Raw genomic sequence first — 24,087 nt, forward strand, 5'->3', positions numbered from 1 at the left:
GAAAATGTTTTAAAATAAGTTGCTATCTCAATGATTACAAATACATTATTATATGTGGTTATAGATTTATTTTTACCTTAAACCATTGCCATTTCTATTTTCGGGGTCATATGCCTTATAGCCGTTGATCTTTGACCCCACTGCTAAGTTTTCTTTAATCCGCACATATTGGGCTGCAGGGGTGCATTCAGGCCCCTCATCCAGATCCCTCACATGAACTGTAACCAAGGCTCTGTTCAAGGCTGTCACTCTGGGAATATCTCTAGCAAATGGCACTTCATTGTTTACTCCAATTTCCAGGTTCACTTGACGGTTTTCTTCGTAATTCAGTGGCTTTAAAATAAAGTCCATGTATATCAGTGTCAGTGTAAAATACATTTGGCATTTCAAATGGCAAGTGAACATTTGTCATTCTGACCAGTGCTGCGTAAATTCTATGTTCACAGTTTGTTAATACTGACTTTCATCCCTTGCTAAAAAGAGAGTGGATCCTGTGCTAAGGCTTTATCAAGAATGGTCCAAAAACTTCTGCAGGTAGTTTTACAGAGTTGGACAAAAGAAATTCCTGAAATATTTTTATATTTCACCCTTACTAAGGAAAATTGCTCTGATTCAAAAAGTAATGCAAACAGATGACAGTATTCTTATGGCCCTGCTTGGAGCACTGTCTAACAGGTTGGGCTAAGGGTCATCTGAGTATGGGAAGGTGCCTTTATTTGGCTTATCAGTTACCACTGACTATGGCCCAGGCATTTTATAACTCTTGTAAAGTTTGATGTCGACTTTCACAAAAGCAAAATGTGCAATGATTTCATTTTCTGTCTCATAGAAAAGATATCCCCAATATTTTATTTTATTTATTTTATTTTATTTATTTTTTTATTTTATTTTATATTTTATTTTATTTTATTTTGTTTGAGACAGAGTCTTGCCTCGTTCTGTCACCCAGGCTGGAGAGCAGTGGCGCAATCTTGGCTCACTGCAACTTCTGCCTCTTTGGTTCAAGCGATTCTCCTGCCTCAGCCTCCCATGTAGCTGGGACTACAGGCACGTGCCACCATACTCAGCTAATTTTTGTATTTTTTTCTTTAGTAAAGATGGGGTTCTGCCATCTTAGTCAGGCTGGTCTCAAACTCCTGAACTCAGGTGATCCACCTCCCTTGGCATCCCAAAATGCTGAGATTACAGGCGTGAACCACCATGCCCGGCCCCAAATGTGTGTTTTAATTGCCCTCTAAGGCATCTAACTGAGCCATCTAATTTCTGCTTTTCTTTTATCAAAATCCATCCAGAGTCTCATTTCTTCTTAGGAATCAACTTGTCTTTTTGCTGGTTCCTTCATGAACGAGTTAAAACATTTATCCATCCATGCCCACTACCTATTTTTATGAAAATTACATTTTTGGAAACTTGAGAATTATACTTTGGCATTATCTATAATTTATCCAATGAAACTTTCACAGTGGATACACAGAGGAGTAAAGGAAATACTATGTGATTGATTTTAATTATCATTGAATCTAAGGTACTACTCTAACAGCAAAAATAAACTCACTAAATCTTCATGACATTATGAAGTAAGTATTATTGGCCTCATCCTCATTTTACAGAGCAGAAAATGGGAAAAGGAGATACACTGATTTTTTTTAAGGCCGAAAGATAATCATTTGAGCTTGAATTTGAAGCCAGGTAGTCTGACCTGAGTCCATTTCCTTAGCCTACGCTATAATCCGTCTGCTATCGTGTGCTGTTAATTGGCTCACTGATCCCTAAAAAATTTCCAAATCAATCTTTGACTAAAATTCAGTTTTAGATAACAAATCAAGTAAAACCCATAAAACATTATGTTACACTGTACTATAAAGTTGAAGCACTTTTTCTTCAATTTCTCTTTCTGCTTATCAAAACAATCACTGGCTAAACATTGAACAAAATCAAAACTGGTGAATAAAATTATTTTAAATCTTTCTCCACACCTAGGTATTAACAGAGTAAGACACTAATATCACGAGTCTACTAAAAAGTCAAGAAGGTTTCTGAATCTTAGAATCTATAAAATGTATGTAAAACCTTTTTTATTTTGTATGAATATCCCAGAAACTGGAGAGTCAAGGAAAAAAATATTAATATGTGTTCACTTGATGCTGATGAACACTGCTTCACACATTTCATGTGCTGGTGTGATCACACAGAGAGTAAGAGCAACTGCTGGCAATGAGAAATGGATGGAAATTTAGAGAACAGCTGCTGCACTGGAGGAGGTGCAACTATTCAATCCAGAAACACTCGCTGAAACCTTGGAGTTTCTTTGTCCCATTTTTCGAGGCTTAAGATGGATATTGTCTTAGTAGCTTAAAACTCTCCAAAATTAAAAATCTGGTGAAATGAAATCCTAAAGATTAAGGGGATTAGATAATCTCATTAATTAATAGGAAAGCATGTAAATTCTCTTCCACCTCTGGGTATGTTTTTGTTTCGCCACTTAAAAAAAGTGCTTAAAAATATCCCACATCTGCACTGAGATGTTAACAACTCCCTAGAAAATGTATAGTTGTGGAAATGGAGCTGAGGACTCTCCATGATGAGAATGACCAAGAATAATACCATCCTCACTCAAGCCCATATGCATCACTGCTGCTGCTCAAATGGACAGAAGCCACTGAGATGGAATGAGTTTACCCAGAACTCAGCAAAAGGCTGTATCACTCATGCTTTGTGGTTACAGAAAAGTTATCTATTTTGGAACATTATAACACTAGTCTCAAGGACATAGTATAACTTTTTAAAATAAAATAATAATATCCCACAGTTTACCAAGTGCTGTTACGTTCAATATTATATTTGAAGAGCTATTAGGGAGGCAGAGAGAAGTATTGTTCCCATTTTACAGGTAACACAGAGGCCAACTTTCCAAGATCACACAGCTGTGGAAAACAATTTAACATAGTGCTTGACAGTGTATAGTTAGAGTCAAAGAGCTAGGTTCAAATTCTGTCTACACTACATCCTAGCTGTGTGGCATTGGGAAAGTTATTTAGTCTCTTTAACTTTTCTCTTCTGTGAAATTGTAAGAATGACATTTAACACTACAGCATAAAATAAGTGCTTTACACTAAATTCTGAGTAATCTCTGAAGCTGTCACAGAGGCAAATGAAGGGAATAAATGATGTATGCTTTTGTTAACAGCCAATATAATGCAATAAAAGGAGACGCTAACTAATAAGACAATGTTTGCAAGCTTTATTCAGCTAAAAGAAGTATACCAGAGCAATTCTTAGTTTGGCCTACTGATTACTTAACTCTTTGAGGTATAAAGGAATGAATAATGTGCACTCTTTCCCTGGATATAATTCTGACTAGCAAGGAAGAACCAGGGCATTGGAAGAGGAGGATTCCTTTAGAGTCAACAACATAGTGATGTCATTCTTTAATCAGTACGCAAAAGGTTAGTCATCATTAGGTACATAGCCTACATGACAGAAACATGGATTTTGAGCACCCTGATTATGCAGTGTTTGATTTTCAAATAAAAGATGACTCACTGAGATTAAAAAGTACTTAAAGATGCCAGGCACGGTGGCTCACGCCTGTAATCCTAGCACTTTGGGAGGCCAAGGCGGGCAGATTGCCTGATCTCAGGAGTTCGAGACCAGCCTGGGCAACACGGTGAAACCCCATCTCTACTAAAATACAAAAAATTAGCCGGGCATGGAGGCATGCACCTGTAGTCCCAGCTGCTTGGGAGGCTGAGGCAGGAGAATTGCGACACAGTAAGACTCCATCTCCGAAAAAAAAAAAAAGTACTTAAAGGCATGATTTAACTACACAATCACAACTCTTTCCCAAGGAAAAGAATAAGATACTTTCAAAGACTAGCATGGCTATCAAAGGAGCCCTGTGATAATTCAGCTTTTCTAAGGGTTTGGATAAAATATGAAAAGGATAACACAACATGGCAAAAGCAAATTTTATTAATCAAAATGTTAGCAAACAGTATGAATGACTCAAAGGAAAAGAGAAGGTACAATTAGCAAAGGAGCTAGTAATGTCAGAAGAAGAATATAATTTAAAAAGTAAACTCCCAAAAGTAGAAATGAATTAAGGTTCCAAAAAGAGAAGATCCTCTTGTGCAAATGAAGTAATGGCTTTATCAAGCTAAGTAACTCAAGTATGGAAAAGAGGCGACATAAGGGAAGCAAGGATACCAAGCCAGAAGGAGAACAGCTCAGGGATTATGAATAAGAGCTCCCCACACAAGAGATCTGGGTTTTTTTCTTGGCTGTATGAACAGAGTTATCTCTCCTAGATAGTTTGGACATTTAACACCCGACTGTGGGGTACAAATCAGCTATCCTAGCTGTATGGACTGCAACATGTTATTTCTCTTTGATTCAGTCTACTAATCTGGAAACGAGAAGAATTAGAATAGCAACAACATGGGCTTGTTTTGGAAAGATAAATAAATCTTTTAATTCAATGTTTTTGGGGAGTTTTGTGGGACACTGTTTCACAGCATGGAAAAAAAAGAAGAAAATAAACTATTTTTATGAAGCAAGCATAAAATTGATAGTAAAAACTTAATAGCAATTATACAAAAGGAAAAACTATGGTAAATCCTTTTTGTGGTTATGGATGTAAATCCTACACAGAAATTAGACAAAACAGCTGAAAAAAATGAAATTACGATCTTGGCTATGACTTATGAGAAAAATGCTAATTCTCTCCTACTCTTTCTATGAAATTAATGTAATTGTAAAAACATCAAAAGAGATATTTTTAAAGTTGGGAGCTGATTTGAAAGTTCACATGGAAGAACAAACGAGCAAGATATTCATAAGAAAAAAATCCACAATGGAAGATCACTAGATAAGAGTGGCTTGAAACACTGCAAATACTAAAATGCATATTATACATTTGATATTCTTAAATAGCTAGCAATAATACAGCAGCATAAAGATGCTAATTAATAAACAATAAATTAACGGTACAAAAGAGAATATCAAGAACAAACTCAAATATACATGTATCTTATTTTATGACAAAGAAAATATGTCAAAACATGAATTGTATTGGAACAGATAGAAAAACTAAAATTCGATTCATATCACAATTGTTCTAGGATAAATTTCATACAGATCAAAAATTTAACTGGATAGATAATTAAACAATAATAAAGTAGAAGAATTTCAGATAAAATACTTTCATAATGTCAATACCATGATAATAACACAAATCTCACAACCATAGAAGCCTCTGATAAACTGTGGCCTTGAACAAGCAAGCCCTGCCAACAAAACAAATCCCGGAGGTCAAAAACCAACACACGCAAACTTATAAAACAATAAAAATCGGTAAAAATATTTACAAAAATATTTCCTTCCATAAAACTCTTATAAATAAATAGTTAATAGATAAGAAGAGCAAAACATAGAAAGTGGCTAAAAGACAGGACTAGTGAGCTTGAAGATGTAAAATACATTCAATGGTGTCTTCATATAAAAGGAATGCTCAGATACACTGAAACACCATTTTTTTGCTATTCAACTGATAAATATCGAAACTTGATAATATAATTGGCAATTATTTTACAACAGGCATGTGTGTACATTTCTGATGAGCATGTCAACATGCACCACCTATCCAGAGGACAATCAGGCAGTAAAACAACCACAGAAAAAAATAGCCATGTCCTTGACTAAGCAATTCCATTTCTAGAAATTTATCCTACATTTAAATTGTAGTATATTCATTGTAGTATGTTTTGAAATAATAAAAAGAATTAGAATTTCCATTGATATGGCCTAAATTTCCATTTGTAATCAACTAGTTAAAAAATAATTTACATTCATATGATGGATATTTTACTGCAATGTCTAAAATAGATAGCTGTAAAAAATGGCAAAACTATTTACATACTGATATGTAATGACTTCAGGGAAAAGTTGTTGAATGAAGAAAAGCACAGAATAAGCAATACAGAATATCCATAGGTGTGGTCTAAACTTCCATAGATATGGAACTGGTTATAAAAATACAGTATGTCCATACCATACCATGAAATATTACCAATGTATATGTAATGAACTCAAGAGACATGTTAATTGAAGTAAAATGTATTTGTTTTTAAAAAAGCAACATGGACGAAAGAGAGCCAAGATGGCCGAATAGGAACAGCTCTGGTCTACAGCTCCCAGCGCGAGCGACGCAGAAGACGGGTGATTTCTGCATTTCCATCTAAGGTACCGTGTTCATCTCACTAGGGAGTGCCAGACAGTGGGCGCAGGTCAGTGGGTGAGCGCACCGTGCGCCAGCCGAAGCAGGGGCGAGGCATTGCCTCACTCGGGAAGCGCAAGGGGTCAGGGAGTTCCCCTTCCAGGGGTGACAGACGGCACCTGGAAAATCGGGCCACTCCCACCCGAATACGGTGCTTTTCCGACGGGCTTAGGAAACGGTGCCCCAGGAGAGTATAGCCCGCACCTGGCTCAGAGGGTCCTACGCCCACGGAGTCTCGCTGATTGCTAGCACAGCAGTCTGAGATCAAACAGCAAGTCGGCAGCGAGGCTGGGGGAGGGGCGCCCGCCATTGCCCAGGCTCGCTTAGGTAAACAAAGCAGCCTGGAAGCTTGAACTGGGTGGAGCCCACCACAGCTCAAGGAGGCCTGCCTGCCTCTGTAGGCTCCACCTCTGGGGGCAGGGCACAGACAAACAAAAAGACAGCAGTAACCTCTACAGACTTAAATGTCCCTGTCTGACAGCTGTGAGGAGAGCAGTGGTTCTCCCAGCACGCAGCTGGAGATCTGAGAACCGGCTGACTGCCTCCTCAAGTGGGTCCCTGACCCCTGACCCCCGAGCAGCCTAACTGGGAGGCACCCCCCAGCAGGGGCAGACTGACACCTCACAGGGCCGGCCAGGTACTCCAACAGACCTGCAGCTGAGGGTTCTGTCTGTTAGAAGGAAAACTAACAGAAAGGACATCCACACCAAAAACCCATCTGTACATCACCATCATCAAAGACCAAAAGTAGATAAAACCACAAAGATGGGGAAAAAACAGAGCAGAAAAACTGGAAACTCTAAAAACCAGAGTACCTCTCCTCCTCCAAAGGAACGCAGTTCCTCACCAGCAACGGAACAAAGCTGGACGGAGAATGACTTTGACGAGCTGAGAGAAGAAGGCTTCAGACGATCAAATTACTCCGAGCTACGGGAGGATATTCAAACCAAAGGCAAAGAAGTTGAAAACTTTGAAAAAAATTTAGAAGAATGTATAACTAGAATAACCAATACAGAGAAGTGCTTAAAGGAGCTGATGGAGCTGAAAACCAAGGCTCGAGAACTACGTGAAGAATGCAGAAGCCTCAGGAGCCGATGCGATCAAATGGAAGAAAGGGTATCAGCCCTGGAAGATGAAATGAATGAAATGAAGCGAGAAGGGAAGTTTAGAGAAAAAAGAATAAAAAGAAACGAGCAAAGCCTCCAAGAAATGTGGGACTATGTGAAAAGACCAAATCTACGTCTGATTGGTGTACCTGAAAGTGACGGGGAGAATGGAAACAAGTTGGAAAACACTCTGCAGGATATTATCCAGGAGAACTTCCCCAATCTAGCAAGGCAGGCCAACATTCAGATTCAGGAAATACAGAGAACGCCACAAAGATACTCCTCGAGAAGAGCAACTCCAAGACACATCATTGTCAGATTCACCAAAGTTGAAATGAAGGAAAAAATGTTAAGGGCAGCCAGAGAGAAAGGTCGGGTTACCATCAAAGGGAAGCCCATCAGACTAACAGCAGATCTCTCGGCAGAAACCCTACAAGCCAGAAGAGAGTGGGGGCCAATATTCAACATTCTTAAAGAAAAGAATTTTCAACCCAGAATTTCATATCCTGCCAAACTAAGCTTCATAAGTGAAGGAGAAATAAAATACTTTACAGACAAGCAAATGCTGAGAGATTTTGTCACCACCAGGCCTGCCCTAAAAGAGCTCCTGAAGGAAGCGCTAAACATGGAAAGGCACAACCGGTACCAGCCACTGCAAAATCATACCGAAATGTAAAGACCATCGAGACTAGGAAGAGACTGCATCAACTAACGAGAAAAATATCCAGCTAACATCATAATGGCAGGATCAGATTCACACATAACAATATTAACTTTAAATGTAAATGGACTAAATGCTCCAATTAAAAGACACAGACTGGCAAATTGGATAAAGACTCAAGACCCATCAGTGTGCTGTATTCAGGAAACCCATCTCACGTGCAGAGACACACATAGGCTCAAAATAAAAGGATGGAGGAAGATCTACCAAGCAAATGGAAAACAAAAAAAGGCAGGGGTTGCAATCCTAGTCTCTGATAAAACAGACTTTAAACCAACAAAGATCAAAAGAGACAAAGAAGGCCATTACATAATGGTAAAGGGATTAATTCAACAAGAAGAGCTAACTATCCTAAATATATATGCACCCAATACAGGAGCACCCAGATTCATAAAGCAAGTCCTGAGTGACCTACAAAGAGACTTAGACTCCCACACATTAATAATGGGAGACTTTAACACACCACTGTCAACATTAGACAGATCAACGAGACAGAAAGTCAACAAGGATACCCAGGAATTGAACTCAGCTCTGCACCAAGCGGACCTAATAGACATCTACAGAACTCTCCACCCCAAATCAACAGAATATACATTTTTTTCAGCACCACACCACACCTATTCCAAAATTGACCATATACTTGGAAGTAAAGCTCTCCTCAATAAATGTAAAAGAACAGAAATTGTAACAAACTGTCTCTCAGATCACAGTGCAATCAAGCTAGAACTGAGGATTAAGAATCTCACTCAAAACCACTCTACTACGTGGAAACTGAACAACCTGCTCCTGAATGACTACTGGGTACATCACGAAATGAAGGCAGAAATAAAGATGTTCTTTGAAACCAACGAGAACCAAGACACAACATACCAGAATCTCTGGGACGCATTCAAAGCAGTGTGTAGAGGGAAATTTATAGCACTAAATGCCCACAAGAGAAAGCAGGAAAGATCCAAAATTGACACCCTAACATCACAATTAAAAGAACTAGAAAAGGAAGAGCAAACACATTCAAAAGCTAGTAGAAGGCAAGAAATAACTAAAATCAGAGCAGAACTGAAGGAAATAGAGACACAAAAAACCCTTCAAAAAATCAATGAATCCAGGAGCTGGTTTTTTGAAAGGATCAACAAAATTGATAGACCGCTAGCAAGATTAATAAAGAAAAAAAGAGAGAAGAATCAAATAGATGCAATAAAAAATGATAAAGGGGATATCACCACCGATCCCACAGAAATACAAACTACCATCAGAGAATATTACAAACACCTCTATGCAAATAAACTAGAAAATCTAGAGGAAATGGATAAATTCCTCAACACATACACCCTCCCAAGACTAAACCAGGAAGAAGTTGAATCTCTGAATAGACCAATAACAGGAGCTGAAATTGTGGCAATAATCAATAGCTTACCAACCAAAAAAAGTCCAGGACCAGATGGGTTCACAGCCGAATTCTACCAGAGGTACAAGGAGGAGCTGGTACCATTCCTTCTGAAACTATTCCAATCAATAGAAAAAGAGGGAACCCTCCCTAACTCATTTTATGAGGCCAGCATCATCCTGATACCAAAGCCTGGCAGAGACACAACAAAAAAAGAGAATTTTAGACCAATATCCTTGATGAACATTGATGCAAAAATCCTCAATAAGATACTGGCAAACAGAATCCAGCAGCACATCAAAAAGCTTATCCACCATGATCAAGTGGGCTTCATCCCTGGGATGCAAGGCTGGTTCAATATACGCAAATCAATAAATGTAATCCAGCATATAAACAGAACCAAAGACAAAAACCACATGATTATCTCAATAGATGCAGAAAAGGCCTTTGACAAAATTCAACAACCCTTCATGCTAAAAACTCTCAATAAATTAGGAATTGATGGGACGTATCTCAAAATAATAAGAGCTATCTATGACAAACCCACAGCCAATATCGTACTGAATGGGCAAAAACTGGAAGCATTCCCTTTGAAAACTGGCACAAGACAGGGATGCCCTCTCTCGCCACTTCTATTCAACATAGTGTTGGAAGTTCTGGCCAGGGCAATTAGGCAGGAGAAGGAAATCAAGGGTATTCAATTAGGAAAAGAGGAAGTCAAATTGTCCTTGTTTGCAGATGACATGATAGTATATCTAGAAAACCCCATTGTCTCAGCCCAAAATCTCCTTAAGCTGATAAGCAACTTCAGCAAAGTCTCAGGATACAAAATCAATGTGCAAAAATCACAAGCATTCTTATACATCAATAACAGACAAACAGAGAGCCAAATCATGAGTGAACTCCCATTCACAATTGCTTCAAAGAGAATAAAATACCTAGGAATCCAACTTACAAGGGATGTGAAAGACCTCTTCAAGGAGAACTACAAACCACTGCTCAAGGAAATAAAAGAGGATACAAACAAATGGAAGAACATTCCATGCTCATGGGTAGGAAGAATCAATATCATGAAAATGGCCATCCTTCCCAAGGTAATTTACAGATTCAATGCCATCCCCATCAAGCTACCAATGACTTTCTTCACAGAATTGGAAAAAACTACTTTAAAGTTCATATGGAACCAAAAAAGAGCCCGCATCGCCAAGTCAATCCTAAGCCAAAAGAACAAAGCTGGAGGCATCACACTACCTGACTTCAAACTATACTACAAGGCTACAGTAACCAAAACAGCATGGTACTGGTACCAAAACAGAGATATAGATCAATGGAACAGAACAGAGCCGTCAGAAATAATGCCACATATCTACAACTATCTGATCTTTGACAAACCTGACAAAAACAAGAAATGGGGAAAGGATTCCCTATTTAATAAATGGTGCTGGGAAAACTGGCTAGCCATATGTAGAAAGCTGAAACTGGATCCCTTCCTTACACCTTATACAAAAATCAATTCAAGATGGATTAAAGACTTAAATGTTAGACCTAAAACCATAAAAACCCTAGAAGAAAACCTAGGCATTACCATTCAGGACATAGGCATGGGCAAGGACTTCATGTCTAAAACACCAAAAGCAATGGCAACAAAAGCCAAAATTGACAAATGGGATCTAATTAAACTAAAGAGCTTCTGCACAGCAAAGGAAACTACCATCAGAGTGAACAGGCAACCTACAAAATGGGAGAACATTTTCGCAACCTACTCATCTGACAAAGGGCTAATATCCAGAATCTACAATGAACTCCAACAAATTTACAAGAAAAAAACAAACAACCCCATCAAAAAGTGGGCGAAGGACATGAACAGACACTTCTCAAAAGAAGACATTTATGCAGCCAAAAAACACATGAAAAAATGCTCACCATCACTGGCCATCAGAGAAATGCAAATCAAAACCACAATGAGATACCATCTCACACCAGTTAGAATGGCAATCATTAAAAAGTCAGGAAACAACAGGTGCTGGAGAGGATGTGGAGAAATAGGAACACTTTGACACTGTTGGTGGGACTGTAAACTAGTTCAACCCTTGTGGAAGTCAGTGTGGCGATTCCTCAGGGATCTAGAACTAGAAATTCCATTCGACCCAGCCATCCCATTACTGGGTATATACCCAAAGGACTATAAATCATGCTGCTATAAAGACACATGCACACGTATGTTTATTGCCGCATTATTCACAATAGCAAAGACTTGGAACCAACCCAAATGTCCAACAATGATAGACTGGATTAAGAAAATGTGGCACATATACACCATGGAATACTATGCAGCCATAAAAAATGATGAGTTCACGTCCTTTGTAGGGACATGGATGAAATTGGAAATCATCATTCTCAGTAAACTATCGCAAGAACAAAAAACCAAACACCGCATATTCTCACTCATAGGTGGGAATTGAACAATGAGAACACATGGACACAGGCAGGGGAACATCACACTTCGGGGACTGTTGTGGGGTGGGGGGAGGGGGGAGGGATAGCATTGGGAGATATACCTAATGCTAGATGACAAGTTGGTGGGTGCAGCGCACCAGCATGGCACATGTATACATATGTAACTTACCTGCACATTGCGCACATGTACCATAAAACCTAAAGTATGATAATGATGATAATAATAATAATAATAATAAAAGAAAAAAAAAAAAAAAAAAAAAGAAAAAAAAAAAAGCAACATGATAAGATTACTTAAACATGTTTGTGTATATATAAAATACCTTTTGAATAATACACAGGAAACAGGTGGCATGTATTAATTCTTCCAAGTAGAGCAGAGTGGCTGACAGACCAAGTAAAAGTGAGACGTTTTACATCATGCTTTTTGTTTCTTTTGAACTTTGAATTTTTGTTTCTTTTGAACTTTGAACTAATGAACTGCTTACTAAAAATTTTAAAATTACTGGCTTTATTATTAAATAAATGTAATAAAGAATCTATTGAGATTTAAAACAATTAAATGAGATACTACAGGCTAAGCACTTGGCATAGTGTCTGGCATTTAGTAAGTAATAAATGTTAGCCATTATTGTTAATTTGCATTTAATATGAAGTATGAATTTGAGAATATAATTAGACTGCATGACAAGGGGCTGCAGATATAATATATTCTATGACATACTGAATACAAACTGCCTTGTGGGCTTAATGAGGCATGGCATGCAGTAATGGAAAGATAATTAATTTGGGAACAAAATAGACCAGGTTTGTATTCCGGGGTGGATCGTTAATATATGCTTGACTTTGAGGAAGTTATTTACCTTCATCAGCCTTAGGTGGTTGTTGTGTTTTCGGGGTTTGACTTTTTAAAAAAATCAATGTAAAATAGGGATAATAACACCTTGTCATATAGAGGATATGAAAACTATGTACAACTTATGTAAAGTGCCTAGCATTTTCTGTGACATAAAAGGAACTTGACTCATGGTAACTACTTTTAAAATTCTAAAAATATTAAAAGTATTTCCTTCATGTAGAAACTAGGATGTAATATCAAATATAAGGGCAACTATCTTATGTTTTAAAATAATGGAAATAAATGTATATAAATGTATTGGGGAAATTTTTGATACTCTCCAGATGTGAAATTAGGTTAATCTGAACCAAAAACAAAGTAGTAAAGTATTATTATCTAACTGCTCCCCATTCTGGAGAATCCTGGAGTGCTACTCAGAAATGAAACAAATGCGTATCAGTCACATGGAATGAGAAATACTCTATGATATAGGTTATAACTTCCAATCACCTTTGGAAATGTTTTTCTTAATACCTCTATGGTCAGAACTCCTTGGACAAAAAAACATACAAAAGAACATTGAGTACATATACTCATTGATTAGGCCTTTCTAAAAATTAGAGTATATTCTTTTGAAAAAGTTTGCTAGAGATCATTTTGTATTGGCCAAAAAAACTTAGAAATGTAATTCCTAGTGGTATTTAAATTTTATCTCCTCTAAGCAAGACAAAACCACTGATATTAAATAATAACAATAATGATAGAGTTTTTCCATATGGATCTTGAATAACGGCCTTGAGAGAGACTGGAGGAGATGCCTTCTGACCAAGGAGCAGATAGACAGCACACCAAAAGTTCTGAGCTTGGGTCTCTGACAGAAGCTACTGTAGTTATATCGTCCACCCTTCCCAAATCTTAAACTATTCCTTTGACTTATTTACAGGAGAAACCAAGGCTTGGTGGGGTGAGGTAGGAGATCAGCAGGACTTGTTTTCTGAGCACCAGTCATGACCCTGCTGATCAAAACAGAATCTCATCGAAACAATATGCAGTCAAGAAACCAGCCACAATCAGTTAAACCAAGAAGATGAGGACAGAGACCTCTAGTTGACCTCAATGCTCATTATATGCTAATTATGATGCATTAGCATGCTAAAAGACATTCCCACCAGTGCCGTGATGGTTTACAAATGCCACGGTAATGCCCAGAAGTTATCTGATATGATCTAAAAGGGGAGAAACCCTCAGTTCCAGGAACTCCTGCCAGTTTTCCAGAAAATTCATGGATAACCCACCTCTTATTTAGCATATAATTAAGGAGTAGTTATAAATACAGCTAGCCAGAAATCCACAATTGCTACTCTGCCTAGGGAGTAGCCCTGCTCTGTCTGTGGAGCCACCATTTTCCTTTGTCTGTTGCTCTAATAAGCTTGCTTTGCTTTCACTTTACTCTATTGTCTTGCTCTTGAATTCTTTTCCAGGTGAAGCCAGGAACCCTCTGGGCTGAGCCCCAATTTTGGGATTCGCCTGCATCAGGAGGAAGAGGGGAGAAGGGTGTCCAGGAGAACATTTAACAAAACATCTGTTGCAATCACATCAATTCGAAACATGCCTATACTGCCTAAGTGTTCAGCCTTGGAAACTGTATGAGATATACAGTAGCCCTTTTCAGAACAATTATACACCACAGCCCCACAGCACACAGTTCCCATGTGTGCTGATAGATTCACATCTCAAGACTCAAAGATTTGGCTCTTCAGATTCAGGGTTCCCTCTAAAACCAGAGGGCTCCCTCAGCAGACAGCAGGCACAGCCCAATCCAGAAGTGCAGTGAATTTAAGGATCCCTGGGTGAAACCTTCAACCAGTAGGGCCTGGGTGCTGAGAAGGGATGTGAGGGGTAAACACCCCAAGTATCCATTTTTGAGGGGATAATTATGAGGCAAGTTCTACATGGTTTCTTGTATGGATGAACACCAAAGATGACTAGCTCAATAATGCAGACTGGATTGGCTTTTCCTCCTTCCCTGTCTTATTTCCCCATTTTAACATTGGCTTCCTGGGACCCACTTCCTAAATATGTTCCCAAGTTCAGGTCTTTGTCTTGCATTCTGCTTTCTGGAGAGTCCAAATAAAGACTAGATTGATTTGGACTAATAAAAAACAAAAGCAATCAGTGGTATTTTCTTATTTCCTTTCCTATTACTCTCAACTATAAAGCATAGTGGTTTTTTTTTAAGTACTTGTTTTTTAGTATTCAATTTGAGCAGATCATATTATAGAAAAATAAAATAGGGAGGCTTGATGTGAAGAGTCTATATTTGACTCTTCACATCTGGACAGAACTTGCCAAGTCTTAGTATATGAGCCTTGGAAATTTTTATGGAGGAAATAACTGCAAATAGAGGTGTTTGTGTACCAAAGATGCCTCTTTACTATTTTTGGCAGATAAGCCTCTTTCACTCAATGAATGACCTCTATTCTTGTCCACAGGACAATATTAATTTTTGTTTTGTTCTGGGCTAGAAGTATAAAACCAATGATCCTTTTCAAACAGATCCCTTCCTACCCTCATAACCTGGATCCTAGAATGCACCAGCACAACCAAATATACAACATATTGCACAAAAAATAAGTTCATTCATCGCTGTCTGAGATAATACTAAATTTCATTGTCAATATCACCTTTAAAAGGATCAGATACAACCAAGCATATATTATAGAGAAAGTGAGAAGAATATGGGTTTGTATGTCACATCATGTAAGAATTAAGAAATTGAGAATATTTATCTTACAGAAAGTAAGTCTCAAATGAACACAGCAGCGTTTTCAAAAGAATTATAGCTGTTCTGAATAGCATTAGAGGATGAATCGGAACCAAACATATGAGTTATAAGAAAAATAACCTGGGCACAGTAGAAGTAAGAACTTCTGAGAACCAAAGCATTTCAAATGTGGAATAAGTGGCCAATGGAGCTATGGAGATCCTTATAAATGAGAATGTCCAAGCAGAAGCTAGATGACTAGCAATCAGCAATAAAATTACAGAAGACACACAGGCATGAGATTGGAATAGTGGTTTAAATAGATTTTAAATTCTCTTCCAACTTGTAGAGTCTATGGTCTGAAACTATTTAGTTGATTAAATTATTAGTTAACTAAAACCTGTTAATTTGCTAAGTTGTCAATTATACATTACTGTACCTTTACAACACAAAGAACACCTTCATTAGTTTCTTTGTCTGTGCTGATTTTGAAATGTCCATTTTCATTTCCCTTTAAAATGGTAAAATTGACTCTCCAATTGGCAGTGTTAATTAAATCCTTATCTTCTATAGGTATTCGTAAGATTTCCACATTGAATGCATTTTCCTCTACAAATGCCTCATACTGAAACAGAAAGAAGTCATTGAAAATTGAAATTTTATTTTATAGACAACTTTAAAAAAAAGTTTCTTCCATTCCAAAAATACTTACCATTATAATTTTATATAGATTATTTTAAAACTATGAATCGTAAACACTATTGGTTCATTAAGGGTTATCTTTTAAATAAAAGTTTCATTACAAATGAAGACTGATGTTACTGACCTTTGACAGAAGGGAGATAACAGAAACACTAATATGAATAAATAAAATAAATTTACATATCATTTGTTTAAACTTTAATTTTATTCATAAAATACATATACGTCAAAGTATACTTCATGAAGTATTAATTTTATTAATTCAGTTTAAATAAAAAATGACAGCAGATAAGACAGAGGCAGATTTTGATATTATATACTTACAGCATTTTGTCTGAAAGTGGGTGCATTATCATTTGCATCTGTTACTGTTATGATACAAGTTGATGTGCCTATCAATCCAAAAAACTGGCCATCCATGTCTTGTACTTTCATTATCAATGAGTACTTGTCTACAACCTGAAAACAAAGCAGATATTTAACTAGTCTTGAAAAATTTTTGTTAGATTTATAAATGAAACCTCAATTGCACAGTCACTCACTCACATACACACACATCTGTGTGTGTCCGCGCTTTTACCTGATTTCCATATTTGCACAGACTCTAGGAATTTGGTAGACAAGGATAAAGCTGAAGAGGCAGGCAGAGATTAAATTACAAAGACCCGTACTCAGAAATTATGCTTTAAGTAACAGGTAATAGCGAAAAGGTTTTTGGAAGTCATAGGGGCAGCACAAAATAAGAACATTTGAGTTTTGTTTTGTTTTGTTTTGAGACGGAGTCTCACACCGTCACCCAGGCCGGTGTGCAGTGGCACGATCTTGGCTCACTGCAACCTCCGCCTCCTGAGTTCAAATGATTCTCCTGCCTTAGCCTCCCTAGTAGCTGGGATTACAGGTGCCCACCACCACACCCGGCTAATTTTTTGTATTTTTGTAGGGACGGGGTTTCACCAGGTTGGCCAGGCTGGTCTCAAACTCCCGACCTCGTGATTCACCCGCCTCGGCCTCCCAAAGTGCTAGGATTACAGGCGTGAGACACCACACCCAGCCAGAACATTTGAGTTTTAAAAAGATATATTCTTAAGGAAGTTTTGGCATAATTGGGAGTAAGCCAAAAAACCAAAGCAGTTAGTTGAAACTCTCCTGCAGCAATCATCTAAAACAGGTGGCTTAGGCCAGCGCAGTGGCTCACACCTGTAATCCCAGCACTTTGGGAGGCCAACATAGAAGGATCACTCAAGGCCAGGAGTTTGAGACAGGCCTGGGCAATATAGCAAGACCTCATCTCTACAAAAAAATAAAAATTCAGCTGGGCACGGTGATGTGTGTCTGTACTCCCAAGCTACTTGAGAGGCTGAGGCGGATGGACCCTTGAGTGGGAGTTTGAAGTAACAGTGAGTTATGATCACGCCACAGCACTGCAGCCTGAGTGACAGAGCAAGATCTGTTCTGTAAACAACAAACAAATAAATAAATAGGGCAAGCGTCCCAAATCTGAGGCAGTAGCAATGAGGACAAAGAGAAAGGATGGCAGGAAAGTTACTTGGGAGTTAGAATGGAGTAGGACTTAACAGTAAATTCTATATACAAGTTAAGAGAGAATGATTTTCAGGTGTCCCACTTGGAGAGATAGGAAGACAGGGGCACCATCAAACAATACAGGAAATGCAGGAGAACAATTCTCGGAGGAAGTAAACACTACTGAGGTTGGCAAAGCGGTAGAAATACTGAGTTTTGTTTTGCATATGTTGAATCTTATGTGCCTAAAGGAAATCTAAGGAGTAAAGTCCAAAAGGCACCTGGATATATGGCCTCATATGTACAGAAGAGATCATGACCAGAAATGTCTATCTGGAAGTCATCAGTATCTAGATGGTGGTTGAAATTATGGCAGGAATCAGATTATTCAATTCAGGAGAGGCTGCAGGATGAGAAGAGCCTCAGATATAAGGACCTACAGTATTTCTAGCATGGAGGGAATAAGAAGACTATGCAAAGGCCACTAAAAAGGAAAGATCAGAGAAGCAGGAGGAAGACCAGAAATCTAAGGGAAGAGAGAGTTTTAACAAGTGTCAGCAATAGACAGGGACTTAAGGTTGCTGTTAGATTTGCAAAAAATGAAATTTTGCAGATGGTGTGGTGATGGTGAATTGAAGTCATTAATTTGTGGTACAATCATCTTTGTGGCCTTCCTCTTTTATCTTACTGTTCTTTAGTCACGCTTTCATTCTTTTATTTTTCTTCATTTTTTGTTTCCCTCTATCTCTTCCCTCAGTCTTTATTTTACTCGATCTTCCTTCCATACTGAAAGTCAATATTCTGGTCAGGCGCCATGGCTCATGCCTGTAAATTCCAACACTTTGGGAGGCTGAGGCAGGCTTATTGCTTGAGCACAGGAGTCGAGACCAGCCTAGGCAGCATGGCAAAACCCTGTCTCCACAAACAATAAAAAAATCAGCCAAGCATGGTGGTGTGTCCTGTAATCCCAGCTACACGGGAGGCTGAGGTGGGAGGATTGTTTGAGCCCAGGAGGTAGAGGTTGCAGTGCACCATGTCTCTGCCATCGCACTTCAGCCTGGGCAACAGAGCGAGACTGTCTCTCAAAAACAGAAAAAAAATACAAACAGAGAAAGTAAACAAATATTCCCACCTTAAAACGCTCTTCCCGTATGCTTTAAGAATCTCTGATATTCTTTTCATCTTCCTCTAAATTCATTGTTTTTTTTTTTTTTGTCTCCCATGATTTTTACTTCTCACGTTGTTCCCCTCAACGCTCCCTGGTTGTTGCCCACAAAATCCTGGTAGATTTTTTTCTTCATCAGGAAAGTAGCAGACTTGGGTTTGATCCTAAAACTGTATCTTACAAGTTGTGGACCCCTAAATTTAATTTTTCTAAACCTCATTTTAAAAAAATTGATGACTAAAACCTGTTAACTTGCAAAGTTTCAATTACTCACTTGATTACTACATCATCCCCATATACTCCACAGATACAAAAGCACATTCAGATTTTCCCCTTAAAACTTTCCCAGTTACTATTATCCTTATATATTTTATCTATAACATAAAATGCTCCGGCCCCATAAAAAATAAAAATAACGACAATTAAAACATTTATACTACTTCTCAGTCCTTTTTATAGATTCTCACCATCCCTCCCTGTTTCTTTGGCATCAAATCCCATTGATTTCTTCCTTATATTTTCCGGTCATATTGACTCTTCTATATAAGGTATTCTAGTTGTAGTGGGAAACATTGAACTATTCCAATAAAGCTATTTTATGCATATAAAATTGATAGTCAATAATGCATGGTTGCTGACAAAATAGAACAATAAAAACTAAAGATAAGATTCAGTGCAGTAATTTGACTTGAGCAAGTCAATCAATGTTTCTGTCACATTTCTCCTTTATAGATCGGATATAACACCTATCTAGTCAAACAAAAATATTCTAAAGGGCAAATAAAATTATACATTAAGAAGTTCAATATAAAGTGCCAGATACATGACAATATGCTATTACTATCATCCAAAAAAGTGTTTCATATTTTTAATAATCCATCAATTTTATTTCAACTAATCCTTTCCCCACTAAAAGTATATATATCTATAATAATTAAAATAGAAATCAGGGTATGATCTACACTCAAAGAACAAGCAAAACTAATTGTCCTACATGAAAATTGAAACCTTTGCTGAACTGGAACCAACTAGCCACACATAAGAAAAAAAAATTTATAATGAAATTTTTTCTTTTCTCATCCCTTCTAAATGCCAATTGATCTGCATTTCTAGTCCTTATGACTACTCTAACATAAGAAAATAGGAATAATATAAAAAACAGAAAAAATTGTTAGGAATTCTTATTGTCTTATGCCTGAAATAAAATTAAACTATTAATCCACAGGACAGCAAGTTATAATAAATGGGGGAGGGAAGCTTAATCCTCAGCGAAATGAAATTCTATGGAGTGTGTGAGCTACCTCTCTGTCCAAATAATGAGAGACTGTGGTGATTACGCCTGTGCTGGGATGCACAGAAAAGAGCCCAGGCGATCTTGGTGTCTGTTGCAAAATGCTGTATTTCAGGCGCGTATGCATTGTGTCCGGTTCATCTCTGTCTGTGGCACAAACCACCCCCACTGTAGTACCTACACATTAAAAAATAAAAGAGCCTTTAATTTCCAGAATTGTTAAATATACTTTCAAAAGTATCTACATTCTTAAAATGTTAACAATGATGGTGGAAACCTAATTTAAAATGTATTTATTACCAGAGTATTATTTCGTCTTTAGATAGGACTGATGAGGATAACTTCAAATTTATCACACAAAACACTTTGATGCTGAAAATTAAGGTATACTTTTGCTCACAGTTTAAAACATTTGATCATAAATTACTAAATAAATTAGTTAAATGGCAATAAAAAATAATTGGAATATATATGTGCACATATTTCAATAACAAACCTAGCTGGAGGAATAAACCATGTCTCCTTAATAATCAGATTTTTTTTAAATTGGATTTTTGATTAATAGCTAAATCAAGACCGATTAGGGGTATGCAGTAATAATATAGATGATCAAGTTGACCTTTAGTAGTCCAGCCTCTCCTTTCTATAATCTTTTTGCTACTTCCTGATTTGATTTGTTTTAATAAACCGGTTTAGTATCACAGCCTTAACTGGTCTAACCTACTGATAAAATGTGCTTAAAGTACCTTGGGTTAAGCTGGGCATCGAAGTGTTTGTCCTTTATTTTTCTCTGTTACTATAAAAGAGAACAGACTCCTCAGGAAAGCCTGAAACTACCCCTTTTTGAAAAAGGGAAAGCATACCCCATTACTAATTAATTAAAGGCAATATAATGTCAATGTAATGTCATAGAATTGTGAGGCTAAAAACATTGTAGGTCATCTAATGTAATGAACTCCTTTTACAAGTAAGAAAACTCAGAGGGACTTCCATGAGTTTCCACAGTGAGTTAGTAACACATCCTACATCAAAAACTATGTTTTCTATGCTATAGTGGCCATTTTATTTTCTGCGTGTATTCCATAACATCATGTTGTAAACCTTCACTATACACAATAAAATTTATTTAAAAAGAAACAAAACTAGGTTTCCTAAACTCCATACCAATAATTTTTAAAAAATTTTTAAATTGTACCATGTGAGTAATAAAGAGGTTAACATCTATGACATCAAGTGTACAAAGGAAAACGTAAAGGGAAAAAGCAGATATAATATTGCAGTGAAGATCTAAGCAACTACTGGAAACTTTAAAAAGCAAATTAGCAAAGTCATCCTTTATGACTGAATCCTCCTTCTTTTAACTTTATTGTGAGTGGTTATTTTCCATATTACAAGTCTCAGAAGCCATCATAAGTGCCACATTTTAAGGGCCAGGTAAACTAAAATACTTCAGTTTTCCACACGTAAGAGCAAGTGTTTAGAATAGAGAACATCTGATGTAAGTTTCTCTGAAGTTATTCCGGTATTCATTCTAAATTGGAAGTAGTGAGGTAGTAGTTTTAAAAGAAGATGATATAAATAGGAGCATAAAAAAAATTGTACCCTCAGTGGAAGCCATTTAACACCTTCCTAAATAAAAGCTCAAAAAGAAACTATACCGATTTTAGTTTTATTGTTCTTTCCACCCTGCATGCCCTCTCTTGGAGTTGAGAATAATGAAAAACCCACATGAGGAAATGAAATAAAATATATAAACTGAATATTACACAAAGCTTGAATAACTGTTAGCTGCCTTTACAGTTAATTAGTATCATATTGACAACGACAGAAACTTCTGTACTATCTGGGTAAGGCACATATTGATTTAAAGTGATGGGATTAAGTGTTTTCTGGTAAGTAGATACTAGTTCAACGTTATGTCAGGCTGATCTGGCCTTGAGTATAAAAAGCTCTATGTCTTTTAAAATGTACACAGACATATTTAAAATGATTCTTTTTATTCTTAAAAGCAGACTTACCAGGTCTACTACTTTCCAAAACTTCAAAATTATAAATTGCTTCTGTGAAAACAGGGTGGTTGTCATTTTCATCCTCTACTCTGATGGGTAGTGGGAGGGGCAGATCTGCTGAATATCCATCTGCAGTTGACGCATAAGCAATCAACTGCAAAACAGCAAAAAGAAAGTTCCATTAATATCAGATTCCGGCAAGACAGAATCAGATGCTTTATCTACTACCTGCCTTGCAAATCTTTTCAATAATAAACTACTTTGAAGTTTTTTAATTCACTGTGTTTTTAATTATCAAAGCACCAAATGGAGAAACACTTTACTGCAAAGAGCATTCAGTATGTGGTGGAAATGGCTATCGCAAATAAAACCTAGGTCAGAGTACAGTGAAGTCAGGGTTGACTCTGTCCACTAGACTGAGGAATTAAACGTGAATATAAATTCTCTCTATAATCAGAAAATTATGCTGGAGAGAACAATTAAACTCACTGCAACAGGAAAAATTCCTACTACATTATCTAAATAAAGCAGCAATTCCCAATTTGTCACTACCAAGCCCTGTTATTATTTTACCTAATAGACCTAATTATTTGTAAGAATTTTTCTGACAAAATACATATACTAATTTCCCCATTGCTGATTAAAGGCAATGTAATGTCAAATAGAGTATATTTCTGTTCAACATGTGATTACAATACTGAATTGAAAATTTTCTAAGCAAATGCAAAGCGTGTCACATGGGGGACATCAGTCATGTTTGTTTACACAGCTTCTCTTCCTTCTTTTTCGTAGGAACAGAATCTCTCTTTCTGATAATCATTCCATCGGAATCATGGGAATGACACATGACCTCACAGCATTTACCATATTATACTGAAAATTATCTGAGTTATTTGCCGTTGACTATAAGCTCATCTATATCAGAATACTGGTTTATTAGCCCTTATTTGAGTTTGGTCTCCCACTTTCACTTTCTCATGTAGTTCTCAGATGTGATCAAATAATCATCTGTGTGGAAGAAAGACAAAAATGGAAGTAAGAGCAGTATAGAAAGAGGATTCTTCCAATCAGCTGTAGACATGTCTTGAAGTGAGGAAAAGGTGCCAGCAACCAGTGAGAAAGAGAGAGAGATTATCTCATAAGCAACACCAACTGTTTGGAAATTTACTGACATTTACATCGAAATACATTGAAATTTATGTTCAAATATTGAACCTCTTTGCTTCATTTCAGGCTTACCTAACAGCAGTTGAGACAAAGAGCTGACCAAGTATTCCAAAATGTTGCACATTCTATCTCCCATTGACTCTAAGATACCCTCTAAGAAGAGAGTGCAAGCAGACAGGAAAGAGTAGCTGGAGTAAGCATCAGAAGAAACATAGTTTAATAATTTAAAGTCAGGCATATCAATAAAAGTCCTACATCAAAAACATCATATTCTTCACGATCCACAGGCTGAGTGCAAAATAGATTTCCAGTGTCTCTTTCTATATAAAACAAATTTAAAGGTTCTTGATCAACTCCACGTCCACTTATTGAGTAGAAGATAGTATAGTTCTGTGCTGCATCAGATTCAACCTAAAAGTAGAAAAAAAGTATGCAAAAAAATTAAAACTAAATTCAGTTACAATATTTTTAAAATGCAGCTGATGTATCTTTTTATTTTAAAGAGATAATTTCAATAGAAAAGGTAGAAAAGAACAATAATAACCATTGTTGGCAAGGGTAAGGCAAACAGGGATTCTCATAGGAAGAAGGGAATCCCAATTGGAATGTACCTTAGGAAGAAAACTGACAAAAATTAAAAGAATAAGCTATGAAGATAGACAGGGAAGGATCTTTCTGGCAGAGAAAA

General features: G+C 37.1%; 1 protein-coding gene across 2 annotated transcripts in view; it reads right to left on the reverse strand.

The window, feature by feature from the left end:
- DSC3 (desmocollin 3) overlaps positions 1 to 24,087 on the reverse strand; it is a 58,869-nt gene that overhangs the window by 18,025 nt on the left and 16,757 nt on the right. For both annotated transcript variants that reach the window (XM_054461188.2, XM_054461189.2), the window contains exons 5-10: positions 23,655 to 23,810; positions 22,242 to 22,386; positions 20,234 to 20,400; positions 16,571 to 16,705; positions 15,984 to 16,169; positions 77 to 333 (exon numbers count right to left, since the gene is read on the reverse strand). In XM_054461188.2, the coding sequence (XP_054317163.1) occupies positions 77 to 333; positions 15,984 to 16,169; positions 16,571 to 16,705; positions 20,234 to 20,400; positions 22,242 to 22,386; positions 23,655 to 23,810 (1,046 nt within the window). The remainder of the gene's footprint in view (positions 1 to 76; positions 334 to 15,983; positions 16,170 to 16,570; positions 16,706 to 20,233; positions 20,401 to 22,241; positions 22,387 to 23,654; positions 23,811 to 24,087) is intronic.

This window comes from Pongo pygmaeus, chromosome 17, assembly GCF_028885625.2.
Source record: "Pongo pygmaeus isolate AG05252 chromosome 17, NHGRI_mPonPyg2-v2.0_pri, whole genome shotgun sequence".
NCBI classification, from domain to species: Eukaryota; Metazoa; Chordata; class Mammalia; order Primates; family Hominidae; genus Pongo; species Pongo pygmaeus.